Below are 27,155 nucleotides of genomic sequence, written 5' to 3'. Positions count from 1 at the left end.
AGACAAAATGGTAAAGTCCTTAGAATTATTTAGGGAAAAACACTCTTGAAAAAAAAAATGGAATCAGCACCAGCAAGAAGCTCTGGTTGAAAAATGGTCCTCTTGGAAAAAAAAGAAAAAAGAAAAATGGTCCTCTTAGTATAGACTACAAGTCTATTCCCTGTCCTCTTCTTTCTCCTAATCTCCCACTACTCTTCCACTTTTATTTTTGGTGACTGGTGGCTGTGGTTGGGCATAAAGGAAAAAGCATTGATTGAAGGAGTCCTTCTTGGCAGTGGCCTCTGGTGTGTTTTTTTTTTTTTTAAAGCAGCAGTCTTATGAAGGAGGGGAACAGTTCCTTCAACCTTGATGGGGTTTGAAAAGAAGACATCAGCAGATGAACAGTTCCTGTGCCCAGAACTGTCACCTGTGGCATTTGATAACATAGTTAAAGATACTCCTGATTCTCTCTATACTAGGAAGTGCAGTTAGCAAATATATTTTGTTGGTTTCTGTTTCTGTAAGCGTTCTCAAAGCCAACTGTAAATAAGACCTGCTGTCCTCCTTAAGGTCCAAGTGAAAGTCTGTATATGTTAGTATTCCAATGAGCCTGGCTCAACCACTGCTTTAAAGTTCTTCTTATCCAAGCAGAAGGCTTTATGTAACTTTGGGAATAGACATATAAGTAGAAGCATAAGCCATCTCTTGATAACTCTTCTTCCCTGCTATGGACATTAGGCTAGGATTGGTAAACAGAAGCTAAAACATCTGGTCAGCTCACTCCTTTGGGGTGGCTGGTGTTTTATAGACAACCCATCAAGATTGATTGGGCTTGTAACTGAATTAGCCAGATGTGTGGGCATTGTGTGCCCTTTTCTCAGCCTCCCTTCAATGTTGTTAGATGGAAGCAGACATGAGATTAGCATGTTTGAAGATGCTGTGTTTTTAGTGCATGAACAAAAGCTGTCGCCTTCTGCAGAGACTGTGCCTCTGCCCCAGACGTCAGCAGTATAATTATGACTGCTAAATTCAGCCCAGACCCCAGGCTCCGCTGCCTTGGCCTCAGCTGTCATTTGCAGGAGGGGGTGGGGGGTTACTGAAACCCAGGGACCCAGGCACTTATTATAGTCCACTTTGAACTCTGCTTTATTCAGAGCCTTTCCCTTGCTACTAACAATTGTTCCGGTTGCTTTCTGGTCACAGAGCCTGCTGCCACCTCTGGGGATAGTCTGTGCTGGATTGTGGGGAGAGGGAGAAATGGGGCTGGCCTTCTGAAAGCCCATGACTTCCAGGAAACTTGCCCAAAATGAAACTGAGCTGATAATCCTCATACTCCCAGTGCCTGTGTCACTTACTATTTAGAGCATTATCCCTCATCTAGGAGGCCCTACCTTAGGTTTGCACTGAACAGAAATCCTTGGCAGGAATTTTTGCTTTTGCCCTTTTCCCCACCTAATTCTGTATGTGAAGTATCTTTGAATGTTTATTCCCCATCTCTTTTCTATCCAGACTGGCCTGCATATTTGTCTTAGAGCAAACTGGTCGTTTTCATGTCTCCAGTACTCTGCTGGTGCTTAATATTCTGTAGACATCTCATAGTCAGTGTATCCAAACCCAGCCCTCCTCAGTCTTTCTTCCAATGGCACCATCATCTGTAGCAGTGATTGCGAACCTTTTGAGCTCGGCGTGTCAGCATTTTGAAAAACCCTAACTTAACTCTGGTGCTGTGTCACATATAGAAATTTTTTGATATTTGCAACCATAGTAAAACAAAGATTTATATTTTGATATTTATTTTATATATTTAAATGCCATTTAACAAAGAAAAATCAACCAAAAAAATGAGTTCGCGTGTCATAGCTTCTCCATCACTGATCTATAGTCACCCAAACAAAAATCCTATATAATAAAAGGCTAATATGCAAATTGACCGAATGACCAGTTGCCCTGACGAGCACTGACCACCAGGGGCAGACACTCAATGCAGGAGCTGCCCCCTGGTGGTCAGTGCGCTCCCACAGGGGGAGTGCTGCTCAGCCAGAAGCCGGGCTCAAGGCTAGCAAGGCTAGCAAGCACAGCGGGGTGGCAGGGAGCCTCTCCTGCCTCCACAGCAGCACTAAGGATGTCCCACTGACAGTTTAGGCCCACTCCCTGTGGTGCATGAATTTCATTTACTGGGCCTCTAGAGTATCATAAGTAAGTCAGTTGACTTTGCCTTCTCTTTCCATTAAGTCCATCTTTCTTAGACTTTTCTCCCAAGTCCAACCTCTTTCCTCTGTCCCCACTACAGAGGGCACCAGATTCAGACTTTATCATCTCATCTGGACTAGTGTTAACAGCCTTCTAGTTGATCTCCCTATCTCCAGGCTCTCCTTCAAACCAGCCTCTAGCCTGCAAAACCCTGTCTCCCTTGTTTGAAAACCCTCAGCAGTTCCCAGTACCTGTGAGATGAGCCCAATTGTCTAATCCAGCATGCAAGTCTCTGCAGCCCGCCATAAATCTTTCACCATCCTTTCTCCAAGTGGACCTGGGGAGACAAGAACTGTGTGCTAGGCCCTAACCGGTTTGGCCCAATGGATAGAGCGTCGGCCTGCAGACTGAAAGGTCCCAGGTTCGATTCCGGTCAAGTGCATGTACCTTGGTTGTGGGCACATCCCCAGTAGGAGGTGTGCAGGAAGCAGCTGATCGATGCGTCTCTCTCATCGATGTTTCTAACTCTCTATCCCTCTCTCTTCCTCTCTGTAAAAAATCAATAAAATATATTTTTTTTAAAAAAAAAAAAAGAACTGTCTGCTAGATGGGGTGGCTGGCTCTCTGCTCAGTACCTCATTTTTACACATATACTATTGGTGAGACACTGTAGGAAGGAATGCTTAATAATGGCAAATATAGTAAAAATAACAGTAGCTATCATTTATTGAGTTCTTACTATATGTATCAAGCTCTGCACTAAAGCTTTTGTGTCTTTTAATACTTAAAATGACTCTGAGTTTGATACTCTTTTTACCTATAAACAAATGCACACTAGGCTATTAAGTAACTTGCCCAAGTTCCACAACTGGTAAGTAGTGGAGCTATCATGGTATATCTGTGACTCTGAGCAGAATTTAAGAGCAGAATTCCAGTTGGTATCCCCAGAGCCTACACAGGATCTGGCATAAAACAGGTGCTCCAGAATGTTGGTTGGTTGATTGAATGAATGAATGAATCCGTGTTCTTCCATTGAACTTGACTTCAGGCTTAAGGGGAACTGGCTGAGCATCTGTAGCTTATGCCAAGAAAAATGGATTTTGTCTCATCTCCTAATGCCCAGCTGTACACAGACATGTTCCCTCCCACTCGGTAACAAACTGCCTGGAACTCTTTCCTGGCTCATATTTACAAGAGAATGTGATAAATTCCGTATTGATCTCTCCTGTTCCACTGTAAATTTTGCAAAAGATGATTAAATAGAGCAATAGAGTCTGCAGGCATTGTGGCTCAATATGTTGTGGAGTGGCGTATCGACCTCCTCCATCCAAAGGCAGCCAGCGCCTATCCCTGCTGCCCCAGACCAGTAATTAAAATCCTGTGAGACTGGGATTTAAAATCCAATCATATCCCTGAATCAAGCCTTCTAGCCTCCCCATGTGACGAGTGCAATAAGGTAACGGCAGGAGCATGTTTATGTCTGTGCTGAAGCAGTCCCCATAGGGTGGGTAAGAAATGGAGAGTTGGGTAGCCCTGCTGGCTAAATCACTTCACCCTGACACCACAGCCACTTGTTTATGTACCTACAGATTGTCTTACAAGTCCCAGCCAAAGACCAAATTCAGACAGAGCAAAATATCATGCACAAAAAAATCACAAACTGTGTTTCAGTGTACACTTCTATCCCCACAGCCAATAGTTGGTTTAAACACGTAATTTGGCTTTGATTAAACTCTATGGCCTTTATTAGCCAAATATATGTTTGAATTTCCACAGGAATGCTTTAACCTAAACTGAAGCCAACCTTCTCTGTGCTGAGGCCTGTAATCAAGGTACAGGCCTTGAAATAAACTTTTCCATCTCCTCCCAGCAGGATCAGGAGCTACTTGAGAGCAGGAACAGTGTCGTCTTTTTTTTTTTAATCCCTAGCTCCTAGCACGGTACCAGATGCATAGCGGGATCTCAAAAGGTATCTTTGAATGAATGAACAAACACAAATTAACAATCTTGGAAAACCTCTGATGTATAAGTAGCAGACTTACCAAGTGATCGTCCACTCTGTGCTGGGGAATTCATTTGTTCCTGAGGTTGCTGAGCTGCTATCTTTGGGTGTTCTCATGGTTAGAAATTTCTTACATTCCACCAAAATCTGCCTCCCAGGGTCTTAATTTTATCATTGGGCTTAATGTAGAATGAATCTAATCCCTATTCCACATTCCATTGGCTCTTCGAGTACCTGAAAATTCAGTCGTGTTCTCCTGAGCTATCTTTTCTCCAGCCTGCAGCTCCAGTTCCTTAAGCCATTGTTCTCACATGGCTCTAAACTCTTTTCTATCTTGATCACTCTTCCCAAAACAATCTTCACTTTGTCTCTCTTCCAAAGCCCATTTATCTCCATTAATTTTCATCTCATTGGTTTCAGCTTTTAATGTCAATCTTCCACCAGGTTTACTTGGTACCCTTCCCACCTTAATCTGATATCTGCAGATCTGATGGAACAGAACATCACTGTGAAAATCTGTGTCAGGGATAAACAAGCTAAACAGGACCAAGCGTATTTGTTGCCACTGGAAACTTCCTTCCAGATCACCACTGGTCTGTCAGTCACTACACCCCACTGACACTGCCGCTACTCCCCCTGCTGTTCCCTCCACCTGCTCCTACCCTGGCCCCACGTCTGGTTAGTCCACTAGTCACTCACTCACCCTTCACACTGTCCTAGCATCCAGCTCACTTTTCTCCATCGTGTTTTCAGGGTTGTCCTGAGACATTCCATGAAATGTCTGATGAAGCCCACATTTGCCCTAACTGCACCTGGTTGAGCCAATGGGTAATCCTGATAAACAAAGGAAATGAGTTTAGTCTGGCATGACTTGGTTTCCGTGAAACCATCCTGATGCCTAGTCATCATCACCATTTCCTTTTCTAGGCATTCACAAAGCATCTTTAGTAACACTCTGATTCTGGAGACAAGACACATATGTATGAAAAGTGTGTGGTCATATAAGTGCTTTAGTGGTTCAAAGGAGGAATTGACCCATATAGACAGGTGTGGTCTAGAAGAACTTAAAGGTATGGGAATTGGAGCTGGGCTTTGCAGAATGTAGGGTCTGAGTGGTGGGCAAAGGGGAGTTTGGCACCACTGAAGAGAACAGTAATAGTCCAGTGTAGCCCAGTCCTCAGGTCAGCACTGGAACTGAAAGCTCGGAAGGGTGGTCCAGGACAGTGCAGGTGGATGGGAAGAGCCCAGGATTGGAAGGCATGGGTTCTAGTTCATGCTCTTCCACAGTCTCTATGAACTTTGGTCTTTAACCTTCCCTGCCCCAGGCTTCCCCAGTCTTTTTGTCTTAGTGCTTGCTTCTGCTCTTCTCCAGGTAATGCTATGATTTCCCATCTCCTCAACTACACAATCTGTGGCTCTCTTATGGTAGTGGTGGGTCGTTATCCTTATCTTCTTGTCCCCCTACATCACACTGTATTATCATTGTTTGTCCCTGTTTCCCACCAGTTTGGGCTCTGCTCAAGGGCAAGAACCAGCCTGATTCCACAGTGTGTCCAGCTCCTGGCCCAGCCTCAGTGTTCAGTGGGTTTTTATGGAATGACTGGATCCAGCCAGGAGGCAGTAGCTCTCTGTTTCATGAACTTTAGAAATCTGCCTACCTGGAGGCAATTGATCCTACCCTACTATGACCATTGGAGAGTTAGGACTTTGGGTGACTTTCTGAGAGTTCAATATATGTGGGTCACAATTCATCTGGCCCCAGATAGGGAAGCTCTGATGGGAGGAAAAGGAGTTCCATTTTGTACCCTTTCTACTGTCTATCCCAAAATTACCTCTAGAAACCCCCCTATCTTGGCTTTGGAGCATCTAAGCACCCTGGAAGATAGAGATTATTTTCCCCTCTTTTTGAGTCATTAAGCCTTTGGAAGATAGCATTATGTAGTGGAAAGCCAGACCTGGCTTCTTTTTAAAAAGCAAACAACTTTTTATTATGTAAAATTTCAAGCATCTACAAAAAGAATAGTATAATAAATTCCTGCTTTAAATCTCAGCTTTGCTACTTATTTACTGTGTGGCTGTGGGCAAATTATTTTAGGTCTTTGAGCCTCTATTTTCTCAGAGTCTTTGTATGATGAATAATTCAGACACTGTGTATAAAAGCCTTATACCCATGCCCTAACCAGTTTGTCTCAGTGGATAGAGCGTCAGCCTGCGGACTGAAGGGTCCCAGGTTCGATTCCGGTCAAGGGCATGTACCTTGGTTGCGGGCACATCCCCAGTCGGGGGTGTGCAGGAGGCAGCTGATCAATGTTTCTAACTCTCTATCCTTCTCCCTTCCTCTCTGTAAAAAATCAATAAAGTATTTTTTTTTTAAAAAAAGCCTTATACCCAGCAAATGTTAGCCCATTTTCTTTCACCTTGCTTTTCTCCCTGACTCAGTTAAATCATCTGTAAAGTGGAAAAAATAATACGTCTCCTACTTTGTTCACCAAATTAAGAATTAAATGCATGGAAGTAGTTGGCACAGGGTATGGCACATAAACTTCCCAGTAAAGGTTATTGGTTACCATGAGGCATGACTTGGTACAGGTGCACATGTACCTGTGTGTACATATATTAAGAATGCTCAGTGGTGTGGTCTATGATAAAAGTTCAGGATAAGCCATCAGGACACTGGGCTTCCCAGTTCCCAGTATTCCCAGTTCTGCTATGCTTCTTGCAGCATTATGGACAGGGCTATTCTCTCTCACCTTCAAACTCTGGGAATACAGAGGGAAATTGGTCCATCTCTGACCTGAGGAGCTAACATATAGACTAACTGTGAACTGGGATGAATTCCCAGGAAAGGGAAGTAACAGAAAGGACAACAGGAGCCCAGGGACAGATGTAGAACACTGAGCTGAAGGCATGGGGGAGGCTTCTCAGAGAGGGGCCCTTGAAGAATACGTAATGAGGAGACAGGGGATGGGGTTCCAGGCATGAGGGGTAGCCCAAACAACAGTGTGGGGACAGGGCAGGTGCGTGGCTTCTCTGATGTGATGGGTTATTGACTCTGACTGCTTCCTTGATGAGAGCTCACAACCAAAAAGAATAGCTCGCCCTGCACCTCTAATCATAGGAAAGATTTCCCTTATATTCAATAAAAACATCTAATTGGAGATAGTAAGCAGATTGTTGAAATAGTGAAAATCAGGATGAAGGTGGTAAAGGAGCTAGCAGTCAAAATAGAAAGGGAGAGTGGATGATTACAAAGGACATTGTACAGCCCATATGATCCTTTTTTTCAATCACTTTTGAGCTTTTTATCTTATTCAGTCCAAAGAAAACCCCTAAAGGTGGGTAGGGCAGCAATCATTACCACCAAGAAGAGAAGCAAGTACCCTAGATCACACAGCCAGGGAGTAGTGACCCTACCCCCTCCGGCTCCCTGCCCAGTCTTCTTTTATAGGGCTGGGAGCCAGCTGCATGTAGGGGCAGTTGAGTCATGGAAACTGCATTAGAACTGTGGGGTGGGAGGACAGAGTCGGGAAGGAGCTGACAAAGCTGTGGGGGGTGAGCATGTCAATATTATTGATAATAATAGCCTAAGATATAAGGCAGTTTCTGTTATGTGTGTTTTTAAAGCCCTCTTGTACAGATTATCATCTTTGATATTCACAGAGGTAGACAGAGGGCCTGGACAGGGTAGTGTCAAGGGAGGAGGGAGTAGCAGGCCTCCTCTCCCACCCTGCCCCCAGCTTAGCACTGAGAAGATGTGAAACCTTCCTCTTCACCCTTGGCCGCCCCCTCCCCGCCCCTCACACACACCCCCCCCCCCCGCCCCCTCCCCCGCCAATTTCACCACTCTTGCCAGGAAGGGCAAGTGGGTCTCTTTCTCCAACCATTTCCCACCCACAGAGCATCAAGAATGTTAGAGTCTAACCCAGGGGTGGGCAAACTTTTTGACTTGAGGGCTACAATGGGTTCTTAAACTGGACCGGAGGGCCGGAACAAAAGCTTGGATGGAGTGTTTGTATGAACTAATATAAATTCAAAGTAAACATCATTACATAAAAGGATACGGCTTTTTTTTTTTTAGGTTTTTTTTTTTTTTTTTTAGTTTTATTCATTTCAAACGGGCCGGATCCGGCCCGCAGCCCGTAGTTTGCCCACAGCTGGACTCTAACCTGACCTAATCTGCCACCCAGGCAGAGAGGTATCTAGGACCAGTAAAGAGACTGGGGATTTTGGCATGGTCACACACTTGCAGTCAGAAGGCTCTTCTGGGGCAGAAAGAACAGCCATGTTGTGTGTGGCCTCAGAAGATAACACCTATAAAAAGTCCATTGGTTTGTTAAATGTTACTGAATCCTGTTATGTGTTGGGTAGCAAGGATAAGCAGTGGATCAGACATGGTCCCTAGCTTCTGAGAGCTCCAAGTCTTGGTTGCAGACAGACAATTTTAATACAGCATGATTAGTGCAGTAAGATAGAAGCAGAAGGCCGAAACCGGTTTGGCTCAGTGGATAGAGCGTCGGCCTGCGGACTGAGAGGTCTCGGGTTCGATTCTGGTCAAGGGCATGTACCTGGGTTGCGGGCATATCCCCGGTGGGGGATGTGCAGGAGGCAGCTGATTGATGTTTCTCACTCATCAATGTTTCTAACTCTCTCTATCTCTCTCCCTTCCTCTCTGTGAAAAATCAATAAAATATATTTAAAAAAAAAAAAAAAAAAGATAAAAGCAGAAGGGCCCATGGAAGCACAAAGGATGGTACCAAACCTGGAGTAGTAGGAAGACAAGGAAACTTTCCTGGAGGAGAAACCTAACTGGGTCTTAAAAAATGAACAGGTATTTACAGGAAGACCAAGGTGGGAGTGGGGCTGTAGAGAGAGGTTAGGGCTCATATGAAAAGGATATACCCTTAGTTTAGTGGAGAAACTCCTTGAAGGGCCATGAGCTTGGAACTTGGTTCTGGGCACATTCAGGGAAGCCAGGTGACCACCTGTTCTGGATGTAATAGAGGGGAGTCACTTCTTAGGGAGCTGGGAGAGCTCACTATTAATGTCTTTTTCCTCTTGGGAAGTCTGTGATTGTGTCAAATCAAAGGCAGGCGCTGTGCCAGAGAATAGCACTGGGCTTGCTGGGCCCCAGCGGGCCAGGCCTTCTCTCTCACTCACATGATTTCCACTGCCTTACCCTGCCCTGGGTGATGAGACCCAAACCAGTCACCCTACCAGCCAGGACCCATGAGCACCCACACCACACCCTACCTTTCTGGCTCAAGCCCTATTGACAGATCCCCCAGAATCTGAAGGAATTCAAGACAAATGGTTAAGAGGATGGAGTTAATAAAATTTGAAAAATTGAGGCCTGTCACTCCACTAAACTTTTTTCAATACCACTGACAGAAACATATTTCCCCAATGAGTGACCTTCCTCAGCTGTAGCGGGCAGCGCAGCCGCAGCAGTGCTGCCAAGAAGCCAGTCTGCTATTTATCAAATATTATAAGCTGGGACACACTAATCTAGAGCAGAGAGGGGAGGGGAGGGGTCCTGCACTAGACTGCCTGGGGTGCTCCAGGTGTTGGCCCCAACCCCAGACAGCCAGTGGGAGGTGACGGATGGCCTGCGATTAGCACTCCCCACCTCCATCCAGCCCTCTCACTTGCTCCCAGAGGCCTGACCCTCTAGACCAGCTGCTCAGCTTGGAGAGGCCCTGGGTGGGAGGCAAGGGGAGGTCAGGCCAGGGCACGGGCCATCCTGATGCCCCCGGAGAGGGCAGGCGGGTGAGGCCCAACGTGGTTATTTATTGGAGTGTAATGGTTTGTGGCCGTTGGTCGTGAAGGTGAAATCGATCAGTTGTAGAAGTCAGGTTCTATCAATTATTACAGCAATTAGTCAAGTCAGAGCATCAGAGCAAGGGTGTGGGGGCTGGGGGCTAATATTAGATGGACATTATCCATGGTGCCCCTGCCTCAGCCTTCCTAAAGTGGGAGCAGACGCGCTACCCTGAGGCTCCAGAACCTTGGGGAAACTCTACTGGCTTCTCCCCTCGGAAGTGGCTGGGGTGGAGCCTGGGTGAGAGCTTCCTGGTCTAGGGACAGGCCCAGCACCACTTTAAAGGCATCTCTGTGCCAGCGGCCCAGGTGCAGGGATGTCCTACCTGTCCCCATCTCATTCTTTAGGAGAAGTGACACCGCTCCTACTAGAAATTACTCAGTGGCCAATGTTTATGGCTCACATTTTTCATTCTGTAAGCAAATATAGATCACTGACAGCACTTGTTTGAAGCGGTTAATCTCACCCTCAGTTCTCCCACTGTCTTCCTCTCTCCCCTTGTCTTTCTTTCCCTCGCCCCTTCTCTTTCCTGTTTTTTTCTTCTCTTCCATTTCTCTTCTCTTTGCCCCTCTTGTGTTTTTCTTCTCGGTCTCTCCCTCATCACCCTTCCACTCCAGCCCATATCTAGTGACAGAGCTCCCCTTGAGGCTGCCGAAAACACTTTCCTCACTAGGAAGGCTGTACTTTATCCTGTAAGCAGTGAAAAGCCACTGAAGGATTTTTCAGCAGGGATGTGTCCTGGCCGCCCAGATGGCAGTGTGGAGAATTGGAGTTAAAAAAAAATTCTGGGGTGGGTTTGACTCCTGGTCTAAGGAAATAACCAACTTTGTGACCTTATTTCAGTTCTCTGTACCCAGTTTCTATGTCTTTAGCATTTTAATTTCTAACCCTCAGGATGGTTGTTAGGATTAAATGATATAATATATATATAAAGTGCAGAGCATAGTGCCTGGCATACAGTAAGTGCTTAGTAAATACCAGCGGCTATTGTCACCACTTCTAGATATATATCCAAAAGACCCATGTAAAGACTTTGTACACAGATGTTCATAGCAGCATTCATCATGGCTAAAAGGGGGAAACAACCCAGATGTCCATTGGCTAGTGAATGGATAAGCAAAATGTGGTACATACACACAGTGGAATATTATTCAGGTATAAAAAGGAATGGAGTACATACTACATTCATGTGGTAGCATGAGTAATACATGCTACAACATGGATGGACCTTGAAAACATTATGCTAAGTGAAAGAAACCAGACACAGAGGCCACACATTGTATGATTCTATTTATATGAAAGATCAAGTATGGGCAAACCTATAGAGACAGTAGACAGTGGTTGTTGGGGTTGAGGGGGATGGGGAGAAGGGGATAGCCTTTGATAATGATTACAAGGTTTATTTTTGAGATAATGAAAATGATCTGGAATTAGATAATGGTAATGGTTTTACAACTTCGTAAATATATTTCAAATCACTGAATTGTATACTTTAAAAAGGTATGTGAATTATATCAGTTTAAAATTATGAATATTCTGTAACAAATTCCTATTAGAAAATAGGATTGTGTATAAAAGTATTAATTGTGTTATTGATAATAAGTTTCCTTGGCCTGGATCCTACTTCCTGCACTCTGCCCCTTTCCCCTCTTCCTCCTACACCTCTTCCTCTGCAGCCCAGGCAGACAGTCACATGTAAATGCTTAATAAATGTTTGCTGTTGCTAATAAGTACATAGGTTTTTAAGAAGCAGAGACCTTCCATAGGAATGGTTTTATATTATGATATAAATGTTTCCACAGTCTGGGATTGAGAAAGGATGATTTTTAACAAACAGTGGCAGTACACACTGTTAACCTTACCTGGGTATTTAGTGTCCCCAGCCAGCCAGTTACATTCTTATGGCAGAGACTGCGTCTTAACCTTTCTTTACTTCTTAGACAACACTTCCCTACCAAGAAAGATCAAGGAATGTTCCATTTAACACATAGTTCTTAACCATCTGCTGTGCTCAAGGCACAGCTTTCTTCTCATGTTTCTCTCTTCCTGCCTTGAGAGGAGTGCCTTTGGAGCAGGGCCAGTGATTCTTCTGTGTCCCCAAGCCCCACTCATTTAAAGTTTGCCAAATTGAATGAAATGGACAGTTTTTGAAGAGGAGAGTAAGGTGCTCAGACCTGGGCTTTGGAAAAGAGCTTCTGACAGCCTGGGGGTGGAGTAGCCTTTCCTCCATAACTGCCAAGCCTTGCACACAGTAAACACTGTATACAGGTTCAACATCTGCTGGCACTTAAAAGAGGGAGAAAGTAGATGGATGGCCCCAGGCAAGCAGCTTCTTTTTGTCATACTTAAGGTTCTTTGTCTTCAAATCACAGGAACTAATGATTGGAGGGAAGTTTGCCTATAAGCACACACTCACCAACAGCTAGTATTGGTAAGAGTCTCAAACTGAACCTGGGCTGGCATAGCCAGGTTGCTGGGGATGGCCACACCCTTCCAGAGGACTCTGCTGACTCTGGCAGGCAGGAAATGCCAGAGAGAAAAGAGCATTAAGAGAGAGAGAGGCCCACCAGCTGGTGTGGCTCACCTGTTGAGCATCGACCCAGGAACCAAGATGTCATTGGTTCGATTTCCAGTCAGGGCACATGCCCGGGTTTCAGGCTCCATCCCCAGTGGGGATCGGTGATGTTTCTCATCTCATCAAAGTTTCTTTTTTTTAAAAAAAAAATCCTCACCTGAGGATTTTCCCATTGATTTTAGGGAGTGGGAGGGAGGGAGGAGACAGAGAGAGAGATACCTCGATGTGGGAAGAGACATCGATTAGCTGCCTCCTGCATGCACTCTGACCAGGGGCAGGGATCGAGCCTGCAACCTAGGTGCCCTTAACCGGAATCAAACCTGGGACCCTTCAGTCCGCAGCCTGATTCTCTATTTACTGAGCCAAACCAGCTTGGGCATCTCATCAAGGTTTCTATCTCTTTATCCTTCTCCCTTCCTCTCTCTAAAAATCAATAAAATATAAAATAAATACAACCTAAAAAGTAAAACGTTAAAGAAAGGGGGGTCAGAGAGCAGAAAGAAGGGAGCCTTTTAATTGTTTTGGGGGACATTCTGTGCTTTAGAAAGGAACCCTTTTACATGATTTTTGTGAATGAATATTCATCTGTATATGAATGTGTTGGATAACAGGAGTATTTTATTTATTGATTTTTTAGAGAGAAACATTGTTTTGTTCCACTTATTTATGCATTCATTGGTTGCTTCTTCATATGTACCCTGACCAGGGATCGAACCCACAACCTTGGTCTATCAGGACGATACTCTAACCAGCTGAGCTACCCAACTAGGACATAATGGGAGTATTTTAATGACTAAGGCCATTGGGGTAAAGTAATCTATATGTTTGGTACATCTATTGGCATAGTCAGCTGGTGTATTTGTATGTGCACAGCACACCTGTGTGCGTGTAACACATCTGTATGTGTAGTAGTGTGTGTAGTATGTTTCTGTACACATGGGAGCCCCAATACTCTGACCTCTGTATCAGAGAGGGCTAAGAACTCTCCTCTCAGAGGAACTTGACATGTTCTTCCCACCATTCTACAGTGTCTTAAGTTTTTGTTGCTCTACATTTCCACAGGCATTCCTGACAATGAAATCAGGGTCCAATCCCACTGATTGCTCACAGAGCCTCTGACTGCCTCTGACAACCTCTTTCTCCTCCTCCTGCCAGGAGCCAACCCCCTACAGAGGAATGAAATGGGACACACACCCTTGGACTATGCCCGAGAAGGAGAAGTGATGAAGCTTCTAAGGACTTCTGAGGCCAAGGTAAGTCTCAGAGAAAGGAGAAGGCCTGTGGGCACTCTGAGGCATTTAATCTTTCACTCATTAAACTATGTCAGGCTTCACACTTCCTTAGGTGATTATTGTCTGTTGAAAACAAATCCAACCCCTAGTCTCATTAAGAATAGGAAACTGTTCCTGTTGTAACCAGGAAGAAGCCTGAGCCACTTTTTGCTTCTGAGGATTAACCATCAAATTTAATTTCTGAGATGATGGACCTCCTCGTTCCTCTTCATAGGAGGGGAGCTAGTGAGACAAACTCTTCAGCCCAGGCCTCATGTACTCTATAGTCTCATCAGGCGATCCTCTCCTTACCGCTCCTCTAGAACCATTCTCTGACCCTCCTCTTCACACACACTCCAGAGAACCATATACAGTCTGAGACCTCCCTACAAACCTTCATCTTAATTTCATCCTCTCACCCAAACTTTCTAACTCCCTAAAGATTCTTCCCAGCCGTAACCGGTTTGACTCAGTGGATAGAGCGTCGGCCTGCGGACTGAAAGGTCCCAGGTTCGATTCCGGTCAAGGGCATGTACCTGGGTTGCGGGCACATCCCCAGTGGGGGGTGTGCAGGAGGCAGCTGATCGATGTTTCTCTCTCATCAATGTTTCTGACTCTCTGTCCCTCTCCCTTCCTCTCTGTAAAAAAATCAATAAAATATATATTTTTTTTTTAAATAAAGACTCTTCCCACCACTAAGCTGTAGCTCAGGAACTACTTGGCACAATCCAAGAACTGGAATCACAAATCTCAGAGTTGGCAGGGACCTCAGAAATCATCAAGTCCAGTGATGGGAACTCATACCAAAGCCAAACCAAATAGTCAGAGGAAAATGGAGCTATTCTGGTTGAAGGAGAGGCAAACCTATTCCTTTCCTGGCCTATCCCTCCCCTCCTGAGCAGCCTCCTTGGAAGCTCTGCTGTGGGGCAAACATTTTAAATCTCTGAAATCAAATGACTCATTTTACTTCTAGAGAAATTGGAGCCCAGGGGTGTGATGTGGCTTGCCTTTGGTCCCAGAGTAAGTTAGCATCAAAACTGAAATTAATAGACTTGGACAAAGTAAGTTTAGTGACAGGACTGGAACTGGAAGACCTGGTTCCTGACCCTGTCTTATGCTCTTTCCAGCATCATGGAGTCTCTTGTTGGCAGAGTGCCCTGAGATGATTCAGTGTAGCAGGTCCCACCTAGTGGCAAATACTCTCTGCCTTGAGAAAAAGCACTTAGGTCACTGCACTGAGACAGGATGTAGGCTGTGATCCCAGCTCCATCACTTACTGACTGGGTGACCTTGGGCTAGCACTTGCCCTCACTTGGTTTACCTCTGTGAAATGAAAACATTGCAATAAATTGTTTCTAAAGTTCCATTCAATATACGATTGTCTGTCTGCCAGTCAGGATAAACATATTATGCTGTTGTAACATACACCCCAAATTTCAGTTGTCTAAAAGAACAAAGATTTATTTTTGCCTCACACAGCATGTTCATTGCGGGTCGGGAGGAGAGCGGGGAGGGAGTGTGTGCTGTGCTCATTACAGGCACTCAGGGACCCGAGTGCAGAGCATCCATCCTGTGGAACGATGCTGATTGCATGGGAAAAGAATTTTCTGGAAGATCTTGCACTGCAGCTAAATGCACAGTCTGGAAATAAGACCCTCCACTTCCACTCACAACTCACTGGACATACTAATCCCATGTTCCTGCCCAATCACAAGGAGACAAGAGTGAACTTACCATGTGCCTAGAAGGGGGAGAACTGGAAATACTTGGTAACCAGCATTAACCACAGCTTGTCTCCTTGGAATCCTTAGTAACCATCTTGCAATGTTCCCTCCAGAGAATGAGAGGAGTTAGGAAGGTGGACTGGCTTTCACGGCACATTCCAAGGGGCACTTGGGACCAGCAAAGAGCAAAAATTCCATAGAGCAAATGCTTCCCTCCCTTTGTTCAGATTTCCTACCCCCAGGAGCAGCCCCTGAAGTCAGGTCAGCTTTCCCGTGTGCCTTAAGGAAATCCCTAAGCATGTTTCAGATAACCTTGGGGACTACGTCCCAGTCATAATTTCCCCTTTCAGGCCTAATTATTGTCCCCTGAGAGCAAGCACTGCACTTGGCTAAGAATACAAATTATTTGTCAGGTGATGTGATATAGGTCAGGCTCTGTTCTGGTCATGTAAGGCAAGAGAATGGGCCTCTTGGTGCCAGCATTATGTGGACGGATTAGAGCTGCTGAGGCACTCTTAACAGAATTTGGCTGCCCAAGAAATGGCTTGATGTTGGCCACAAGGCAGTTAACAAATGGCAGTTCCATTGCTCTGCCAATCAGACCCTTCTGGACCACAGAGAGCAACTGCAAACACTACCTTCTGAGTAGACTGAGTTCTTAGAATCTCTGTAAGGAGAGCAGTAAGGGGGTGAGAGGAACTGCCTGAAAAAAAGGCTGAAGGCAATAGGGTCATCTGACCCTGAGGACAGATTGCACTTAGGCACAGGAATGGCTGTGGGTGGGAAGGGAGGAGATTCATTCAGCAGCAAAGCTAGGACAGAGCCAAGCTTAGTGGGTGGCAGCTGCAAAGAGGAGCTCCCTAACAGAGCTGCCCGGTAGAGGCTAGACAACCATTTAGAGCCAGCCCTCGGCTTCTGCAGCCTCTCAACTGGAAGACTGTTTTTTGTCACCTCTCTGTACTTGATCCCTTCATCCGGTCTGGACTTCCTACATCTGGAATGTCTAGCTGTCCGCTCGACATTTCCACCTGATTGCTCTGCTCTCCCATCAGATCCTAACCAGCTGAACTAACCCTCAGCTCTCCCTGGATGTCGGCATCATTGTCTTTCTCTCAGTTGCTTAGCATCTATGTGGTCACCCATTCTTTCTGCTCTGTTTTTTTCCTGCAAGCTGCAAAAACTACCTCTTCAAAATTGTGAGGCAGAGTTTCTGGGGAAGAGCACTACGTTAGACCTGGGTTCTGTCTCCCTCTGCCAGTAAGAGAGCAGCATCTGCTCCTGAGTTCAGGCCCTATGTTTGTAACGTAATGATTCAGGCCTAGAGCTTGCTGAGGCTCCAGACTGAGACCGCATCTCCTGGCTCTTTGTCTAAACATGAGTTACCACCACTCTGACCTTATCTTACTCCACTTCTATCCATCCAGTATCCTCTGCCACCCAGCTCGGCCTCTTCCACCTTCACCTACCACTGTGTAGTCAAATATGGGCTCCTTACAGAAAATGTGTAATTATAAAAGCTATCTGTCCCATCATAGAAAATTAGAAAGGTAAAATAAGAGAATTAAATAATTTGGTACATATTTATAAGTGACATCTGCATGCCACGCTCTGAGCTATGTGGGAAGAAGACAGATGGTGAAACACTAAAGGAGCTCACAGTCTGACAAGGAGACAGGCAAGCGAACCATGACACCACTGAAAACCCAGAGGTGGCCTCTGATCCTGCCTGGGAGACCAAGGGAGGCCTCCTGGAAGAGATGTCAACTAGCTAAATTTCAATTAAAAGCATTCTAGTCCTTCTACCTATTTGTAACCACTATTAATATTTTAAATTATTTTTAATAATAGTGAGTACCATTTATCAATGTATCCAGGCACTATGCCAGGTGCTCTAATATATATTTTTTCTAACCCTATAACAAACATATGAAGCAGCTCTTATTATTCCATTTTACAGATGGGAAACTGAAGCTGAAAGAAAGCAAGCAGGTGACTTAGAGAAAATCAAGTTGTTATAAATAACTATTGAAATATAAATAAGAGATTTCCTCTTATGATACTATATTTACCTTTTCTGGACCATACCTATATATATTTATATAGGTGGACTTTTTGTATATACCAAGGATCTCAAATTGGCAGCCATATTTTATTTTGCCAGCTAGAATTTTTTTAAATGTCAATGTAATGCTTTAGAGCAGTGGTTCTCAACCTGTGGGTCGCGGCCCCTTTGGTGGTCGAATGACCCTTTCACAGGGGTCACCTGAGACCATCCTGCATATCAGATATTTACACTACGATTCATAACAGTAGCAACATTACAGTTATGAAGTAGCAACGAAAATAATTTTATGGTTGGGTCACAACATGAGGAACTGCATTTAAAGGGCCAGAAGGTTGAGAACCACTGCTGTAGAGGTTGGAGTGTGGACTCTCTAGCCACAGGCCTTCCCATTGCCTATTGTATGTGCTTGTCTGTCAAATACGTATATTTTCTGCTTGACGCTCAAGGTGTTTGAGTTATGATCTAGTTCCTCATTTGGGATCTGCTTTTTTCACTTAATGTTATTTCTTGATGACTTTCCTATTTTAAAATTATCCATTAGCCTGTTTTTTTTTTATTCTGCCTTTCAAAAGGTGTTGCTTATCTAAAATTTCTGTTACCTTAATTGGCCCAAATGAATTACTCCTCACTATTAGTTTACTCAGTTCTCTCGGCCTCCTTGGGACCCCCAAGAAGATCCAGAGGTAGATGAAGCCCAGCTCCTGTCCCCTGAGTGGGCCATGTGAGAGAGGAGCATAGGTAGAGGAGGGTACTCCCAGCTCTAATACCCACAGACTGACTTGTGCCTTAGGGGAGGGATCTACACAGATTTTGTGGGGCTCCAAGAAAGCATGGGTCTCCTCCAGGCAGAATGAGCATGTCAGGCTTCAAGAGAAGGTAGCCTGTGATCTCACTAGATCAGGGGTGGGGAATGTCCAGCCTGCAAAATCATTTGGTCTGGCCCTGCCAAGGCATTAGGGGTGAGTTAATTAAATGTTTGACCAAATACAGCAGGCTGATTTTTAAGTTAATAATTTTGTATGGCCCGCAAATGATGTTTAAATATCCAAATGGCCCTTGGGAGAAAAAAGGTTCCCCACCCCTGCACTAGATGGAGAGTTTAATACTTAAAGCGTAGACCATTTTCATGTCTTAACTAAGTGACGAAGGAGAGGTAGAAATATATCTCTGTGCACATGATGGCAGATAAAACAAAAATATGGGGAGCTATTCCATGATGAATATTCAGCTGAGGGGGACGTGCTGGTGCCAGCCCGCATCTCTACTCCCAGATCCTCACTCCACCGAGACTCACGAGGAATTTATTGCTCATTTTAATCACACCCAGAGAATGAATTGGCAGGAATATTAGGCAGATAGACCTATCATATATATTTTATTTGCATATCCCAGTGACAGAAGCACAAGCACATTTCCTATGTCTATATTTTTTCATTTGCTTCAGGGGTAGCTTGGGATGCAATGCTCCCCTGGGCCCCCCATTCAAGGCTTCGAGCCTGGGTGCTCCCATCAGAGCTGAAGAAAGCTTTCCAGGAGGGAAGGGGTGAGGTATGCAGGAGGGTAGGAGGGTTATGTTCCTTCTGGTTTAGGGTGAAAAGGGATTTCTTCCTTCCTTTTCCAGCTTGCTCCCTGCTACACATCTCATTTTGAGTGCTGGTGCCTGGCCCTGTGCTTAGTCCTGTGGGGATGAAAACACTATCTGACCTTCATTACAGGTTTACTATGGGCCAGACAGTGCTTTGCTTTATGGGGACAGGCTTTGTCCTTCCTTTGTTTTTAACTTCTTAAAAACTTTTTATTGAAATATACTTGTATAAGGTACACATAATATTAGTGTAATAGTCAAGAAATAAACTATTACACTAAGGATAATAGTGCCAGGAGATGACCAAGTTTGATGGGACTGATGCCTGCTCTGTGCCCAGAAGCTCACTTTCTACTCCCTTCCAGTACTCCCCATTCCCCAAGGGTAAAATTATACTGGGCTCTTTTTCTTTTATTTTTACATGATTTCAAAAAAGAGTACAATGACTTACTATAACACTTCATGCAGATTACCAATCATTAACATTTATTACACTTGCTTTATTACTTAAATATGCATAAATATATAGAGAGAGCTATATCTCTTTTCTGAATCATTTGAGAGTAAATAATACATTTTATGCCCCTTTATCCTTAAATACTTATATGAATTTTCAAAAAAACAAGTACATTTTCTTACATAACCTCAGTACAAGCCTCAGAATCAGAGCATTATATTGATCCCAACTAATCTACAGATATTATTCAGATTTCTCCAGTTGTTCCAATAATTCTCTTTACAAGAAAAGAAAATTCGCCTCGCTGGTATGGCTCAGTGGTTGAGTGTTGACCATGAACCGAGAGGTCACCAGTTCAATTCCTGATCTGGGCACATGCCTGGGTTGCAGGCTCAATCCCCAGTAGGGGGCATAGAGGAAGCAGCCAGTCGATGTTTCTCTCTCATTGATGTTTCTATCTCTCCAAAATCAATAAAAACATATGTAAAGAAAAGAAAATCCTGGGTCCCAAGTTGGATTCAGTTGTCAATGTCTCTTTAGTCTTCTTTGATCTGGAACAGTTCCTCAGTCATCTGATATTCTTACAAGTACAAACCGATTATTTTGTAGGCTGTCCCTCAATTAGGGTTTGTCTAAGGTTTCCTTATAATTCAATTCAGATTATGCATTTTTGGCAAGAATACCGTCTGGTGTTTGTTTTCAATAAATTCATTAGGAAGTCCTGTGTTAAAAGTAGAGGTAGGAAATTTGTGTTTTAAGTCTCATTTCCCTGAATAGACTCTGAACTCCCTGAAGGCAGGGAACAGGTCTTATCTCCAGGATGAAAGTGCAGGAGCTGGAGTCAGGCTACAATGGTTAGTGTTCTGTCTCTATTATTTACTACCAGTGGAACCTTGCTTTAATTTACTTTACCTCTTTTTTTTTTTTTTTTTTTTTTTTTTTTTTTTTTTTTTTGAGGGATGAAATCCTCTGAACTTCATAGGGCTGAAAGGATTAGAACAGCTGGTCCCAAGTCAGGCAAGATCACCAATGGATGCTAAACCTAGTGAATGGAAGTTTGAGGAATAACAGAATATTTACATTGCCTCAGATTTTTACCGCACAAGATACTTATTAATTACAAAGGGAAAAATGATAAAAGAGAAACCTGGCACCAGCCACACCAAGTGATCAAAGTTAACATCACCAGTTATAGGATACAGACTATCAGGTGCCTCTTGGTTTGATGCACTGAGAAGAACACAACTCATTTTCTCACTTGCCCCTTTTAACCTTCTCTTACCAGTCTTGTCTCTGGATCAACCCAGCTATTTGCAGAGGAGTGATATGACCCGATTTACATGTTCCTATTGCTCTGGCAGCAACAGGAGGATGGTCTGGAAGAGAGGAGAATGGAATCCGAGATACTGATGGTAGTGATGACCAAGTTTGATGGGACTGATGCCTGCTCTGTGCCCAGTCTTCCTCTCCAGGAATGTGTCCTTTATGAGCCAGTTCAAGAAACTTTCATTCCCGTCTCCTTTCATCTGCTGTGCATCCCTTAGGCTCCTTTGTTGGATCCCCTGAGCTCCCCTTGTCATCATTCCTCCCACTCAGGGTTCTTTACATCATCCCCCTCCCTAGTCTCATCTGTTGCCCCTTGGTCCCTTTTGTTGACCTCCCCACGCAGCTCTCTGTGATCCCCAGCTTCAGGGCATAACTATGATGTGTGCTGGTGTTGGAGTCAAAGAGCCAGGAGGATAGGGCATATCTGAGTCTGTGAGCAGCCAGTGTTCTGTGGCCCTGAACTCCCATGAGCGGCAAACTGCAGCTTGGCCTCTCTCCTCTTCCCTCCACCATACCTATCCCATTCTTGCCCAGAGTCTCATTATGCCTGCCACCCCCACCCCAGCTACCCTCTCAGTGAACACACTGCCAGGTTCATTATCAGACCTTTTCTCTGAGGGATGTCCAACAGTAATGGTGCCTGACATACCCCCTCTCCCTATAACACTCCCCACCTCTGAGCGAGCCCAACTAGGCTTTGCCTCGGCCTCCCAGCCCTTTCCTGTAAATGCACTCACAGCCAGGAGGGGTGCCATGTTAAATCAAGAGTGATGGAAACCAGTGGCAGCAAACATCCAGCCAAGATGCAGCATAGGGAGCTGGTTGCTGCTGGCTCCAGGTGAGAGCTTCTGAAGCTAATTGCATATGGCTTTTATTAAGAAGATGATCACTCCCCCACTCCTGTGCTCCTGGGTGGCTTCTTCCTAGTGCCTCTCAGCCCGGTACCCTCTGCTTCTGTAGGCTGGGTCACCTACTTATCTTCTCTTGTGGAGCCCTATCAAAGCATGGCCTTGACCTTAGTCCCTGTAGCCTTCCTCCCCGTTTCCTCAAAAAGCCAAGAACAATAGTAGTCCCTATTTATGGAACCCTTCCCAAGTGCCTTCTCCCATTCTCCTCTCTCCTCTTTCCCAAGAAGAGTATATGCAGACCAAGTATTTTCCTTTTCTAGGTTCTTCCACTGGCTAGCTTTTCACAAGCCTGGGCTCATATAGTTAAAAAGTCATTCATTCAGTACATTTTTTTATACAAAGCCTGTGCTAAGCATTAGGAAAAGAGAATGAATCTGTAACCTATCTGGTTTAATCTCAGTATCCTTACATTTTTATCCAAAATTCTGCATTTTCAAAAGTTTTTCTGAATAGATATTTAGGAGTTCATATATCTCCACCAGGCTGGTGGAGAATCGGGACATGCTTAGATTTACGCTGTAAGTTAACTCTTTCCCAGAACTATCTGGAAAGCTCCTGAGAAACCACTCAAATCACAGTGTAACTTTTCCCCACCCTGACCCCCATAGAAGTTAAGGACCCTTTCTCCTTGCCCAAGAAAATAACAGGAATTCTAAGATAGCCTAAAATCATGACTCTGAAGAAGAGTTACAGGAAGTAGAAATGTTTCCCTGGAGAAGACAAGGAGGCCATGAACATTGTACCCAAATCAACAAAGTGGTGACAAAGTCATGTTAGGCTTGGCATGTAGCAAAGGAAAAAGATATGTTCTATGAGGCCCCACAGATCAATGGAGGAATTCTGTACCACGTAACGAAAACTGATAGGCAGAGATGAGCCATAGTAGGTGTCCTCGGACCCCTGTTGGTGTTGGGACTGTGCCCTGCTGGGTTCCTAGGGGAAGGAGTCAGGGGCCACTTCCAGGGCAGTGGGGGCATCCAAGTGGACTTAGCTCCTGGCTTCTACTTGAGCCAGAGCAACTCTTCTCTTTATGTATGGAGCTCCACACAGATTACATTATTTTAAAGAATTTTGGTAAATAAAGAGTTCAAATAAATAAATAAATAAATGGCACTGGGTTACATAATTAGTTATCAAAATGCAGTGAAGGAGAAGTAACATTTATCAAAGGCCTTCCAAGGGCCAGCTACTGTGCTCTCCTCCCCTTGAGGCTCTTACATACCACTTCCACATACACATTCACTGTGTGCCAGACTCTGCCAGGTGCTTTGTATACACTATCTCACTTAATCTCCACCAACATCCCCAAGGATCCTGCAAGTTAGATATGAGTACCAGCCCCATGTTAGAAATGAGGAAAATAAAATTCAAGGAGGTAAATTAACTGCCCCATGGTCAGCTAGCTAGTAGGTAGGTGAGGTGAGGTTTGAATTCAGGTCTGTCTGGAACAAAGTTTCTTTGCGCCACTGTGAGCCAAAAGAGGAGCCAAACTTCAGATGGGGACAACTGTAAGAATTAAATATGATGCTATGACCAATTAGAAAGAATATATGGCCCTAGCCAATTTGGCTCAGTGGATAGAGCATCGGCCCGCTGAAAGGTCCCAGGTTCAATTCCTGTCAAGGGCACTTACCTCAGTTGCAGGCTCGATCCCCAGTCAGGGTGCAAGGGTGCATGTAGGAGGCAACCAATGTGTCTCTCTCACACTGATGTTTCTCTTTCTCTCTCCCTCCTAGTGCCTCTTCCTAGTGCCTCCCTCCCTCCCTCCCCCTTCCACTCTCTAAAATCAATGGAAAACTATCCCCAGGCGAGGATTAACAAAAAAAAAGAAGAAGAGCCCTGGCTAGTTTGGCTCAGTGGATAGAGTGTTGACCTGCAGACTGAAGGGTCCCAGGTTCGATTCCGGTCAGGGCACATGCCTGGGTTGCATGCTCAATCCCCAATAGGGAGTGTGCAGGAGTCAATTGATCAATGATTCTCTCTCATCATTGATGTTTCTATCTCTCTCTCCCTCTCCCTTCCTCTCTGAAATCAATAAAAAAAATACTTTTTTAAAAAAAGAAGAATGAATATATGCACCCCTATGTTCATAGCAGCACAATTTACAATAGCTAAGATTGTAAATCTCAGCCCAAGTGCCCATCAGTAGATGAGTGGATTAAAAAAAGCTGTGCTATTTACACCAGTGAATACTATGCAGCTGTAAAAAAGAAGGATCTCTTACCCTTTGAGACAGCATAGAGGGACCTGAAGAGTATTATACTAAACAAAATAAACCAGTCAGAGAAAGATAAGTATCACATGATCTCACTCATATGGAATCTAATGAACAAAATAAACTAATAAACAAAATTGATCCAGAGACATAGAAGCATGGAACAGGCTGACAAATCTCAGAGGGAAGGTGAGGGTGGGGTGGGGAGGGAGAGATTAACTGAGGAACTTATATGTGTATGTATGCATACCCCATGGACACAGACAATAGTGTGGTGAAGGCCTGGGAGGGGCGGGTGTGGGGTGGCAGAGATCAATGGGGGGAAAAGGCATATCTGTAATACTTTCAACAATAAAGATAAATTTTTTAAAGAATAAAATAGAGGAAACAAAAATATGATGCTGTGTATAAAACGCCGAGTACAGTGCCTGGCGTACAGAAGCTAGTCCACAAATGGTTGTTATCTCATTCAGTTGGCAACATGTATTGACTCTTTCTGTGAGCCCGGCCCTGTGCTAAGTGCTGGAGCTATAGAGAAGAATACAACTTAGTCTTTGTCACTAAGAACTTTATGGATTAGAAAAGAGAGAAACAGGCAGTCAAATAAGTGCTCCACAGGGCCTGCGGCAGGCAGGAAGCCTTACAAGAGGGTTCTTAGACAATACAGTATTGAAGCTGAGATCACCAAGGCACTTGGAGGTGGGTGTGAGTGGAGAGACTTCTGTGGTGAGGGAGCAGAGTGAGCAAAAGGCCTAGAGGTGGGGATACCCATCACTGAGGAGAAGTGAGGAAACAGACCCAACAAACCAGTGGAGGCCAGTTTCCACCGCTTCGAGCTCCTTCCATGGTCTGCCTGGCTGACTGTAAGCCGACCAGTGCACTAGCTGGAGCTGTACCAGCCGGCCTGTGTATTTCTCACCATCAGAGCCTTCTAGCCTAGTGGACCGCGTGCTGAGAGGGACTGGGTGGGCAGGGAGGAGGAGGAGGCAGATATATGACTGGAGTCGTCAGAGCCAGGTGATGTATGTGGCGCCTGAGGGAGCTGCACAGTGACACTCTGGATTCCAACCGGCAAGCGTCGCTCCACTGGGATCGGCGCCGAATTATTGCTCCACATGAAACCCCAGGACTGATGGGAGCTTTCAGTTACAGACTGATAGCAACAACCAAAATTGGATTGTTTGCTATTTATTTTTTTTAACTTCTGTCAAGGTCACTACCGTAACAGGAAAACACTGCCCAAGCAGCAGGTATTTTTCATCCACTCTGCCCGCAAGAGCAATCTGCAACCACAACTTTTGTGACAGGGCCTTACCTTGGCAGCATGCGTTCTAGAAATCTGTCCATGTTTAGAGGTCTGAGGGAAAGAGAGCCTCCTGAATTCTCTAAGACCTGCTTTCTTCCCCTATCCCCCAGCCTCCATAAGTGCTTTCTCATGGTACCCATGCACTCACCCTTCCCCGCTGGTCTCCAGAGAGTCCCACAACTTCCACCTAGCCCATTACTCCAGCTTCTGCAAGCTTCCCATCTCCCAGGAAGCCCCCACACTTTGTGTATCCTTCACTTCTTTTTCTGTACTCCTACACCACCCAGTCTAGCTGTTAGTTCCTCTTTATGTTGTCATCAAATTCATTTTTGCAGTCATTCACTAGGTGCCTCTACTATGCCAGGACTTGTGCTAGAAATAGTGAGTGAAAAATAGTGCCTGCCCTCAGGGAGCTCATCACTGATTTTAGAATACAGGCTCGTACAACAAACTTGTTTTCAAGTAGTTGGAGTTTTTTTTGTTTTTTGGGGGTGGTGGTGGGGGAGGTGGTAGTGATAGGCACAGGGCTAAGAATGGGCATGCATGCTTTAGAACTGTGAGGAAATTGGATGGTTCTGCCTGAGCAATATTTGTGCACAGACCCGGCCTCACCTCCCCGGCCCGACTCTGAGCTCCTTGAGGACAAGGCCTTGCTCTCCTCTTCTTCCTCGCATGTGACCAAGCTCAGGAGCTTCTGCCTTTACTGAAATGGACCACGCCCCGGGCCAGCACATGCCAAATATTCAGCATCACTAGAACCTCCCAGGGGGCAGAGCACAGTTCTCTTCCTTCTCCCCGCCCCACCTTTCCATCATGGGGCCCAGCACATAGCAATTGCTGAATAATTGTGTTTCATTGAAATGCAGTATCATTGAAGTGGAGGGTGTTCATAGCTCTGGTTTGAAAACCAAAAAGGTTTTCAAGAGAATAAGTGGAAAGAATATTTGCTGAGCACTTACTACATGCTGGCCATGATGCTAGGCACATTATATATATCATCATGTTTAATCCCTCATTAAACTGAGGTGAAGTAACTTGCTCCAGGTGATAAGCATATTTTGTCAGTGATAAATCTGGCATTCAAACCCAGACTTCAGAGTCAAGGGTTAATTTAGTAGTAGTACTTATTTTACTAGCAGAGTTAGCCAGTACTCTGGGCAGTGGCCACCTGAGGTAAGGAGATGGGGTGAGGGGTAGAACGAGAGGACTGAGGGAAGACTGGGCCTCCAGGGGTCATGAGCCAGAGCTGTGAATCCTGACCCCTGGGGAGCCAGGCCTGTGTTTTATCCCCTAGGTCAGGGATAGAATAAAACTAGGATGCTGCTGGGCCCGGACTCCTGAGCACCGTGCTCTCTCCCCACAGTACCAGGAGAAGCAGCGGAAGCGTGAAGCTGAGGAGCGGCGCCGATTTCCACTGGAGCAGCGGCTGAAGGAGCACATCATTGGCCAGGAGAGTGCCATTGCCACAGTGGGTGCAGGTGAGTATGGAAGATGCTAGCAATGAAGTGTATATCCTGATGTCACCATAACCATATTGCATATTATAACTTAACACTTTTTTACATACTTTCTATGTGCCAGGCATTGTAGTAAGCTCTTTGCATGTGTTCTGTCATTTAATCCTCCCTTCCTGTGAGGTTGGTACCATTAAGTCCCCATTTTACAGATTGGGAAGCTGAGACACAGAGCACTTAAATAATTGCTCAAGGCTGCTTTTCCTGTGTTTACAATTTA

At 44.9% G+C, this 27,155-nt stretch overlaps 1 protein-coding gene across 2 annotated transcripts in view; it reads left to right on the top strand.

The window, feature by feature from the left end:
* The window catches only part of CLPB (ClpB family mitochondrial disaggregase), a 159,162-nt gene that overhangs the window by 98,039 nt on the left and 33,968 nt on the right, over positions 1-27,155 (top strand). For both annotated transcript variants that reach the window (XM_070425556.1, XM_070425555.1), the window contains exons 6-7: positions 13,720-13,817; positions 26,785-26,899. In XM_070425556.1, the coding sequence (XP_070281657.1) occupies positions 13,720-13,817; positions 26,785-26,899 (213 nt within the window). The remainder of the gene's footprint in view (positions 1-13,719; positions 13,818-26,784; positions 26,900-27,155) is intronic.

Source organism: Myotis yumanensis, unplaced genomic scaffold (assembly GCF_028538775.1).
Source record: "Myotis yumanensis isolate MYYU_CA2020_CCGP unplaced genomic scaffold, mMyoYum1.0.hap1 SCAF_10, whole genome shotgun sequence".
NCBI lineage: Eukaryota > Metazoa > Chordata > Mammalia > Chiroptera > Vespertilionidae > Myotis > Myotis yumanensis.
Note: the sequence above shows the minus strand (reverse complement) of the source record. Positions and strands in the feature narration are given on the sequence as shown.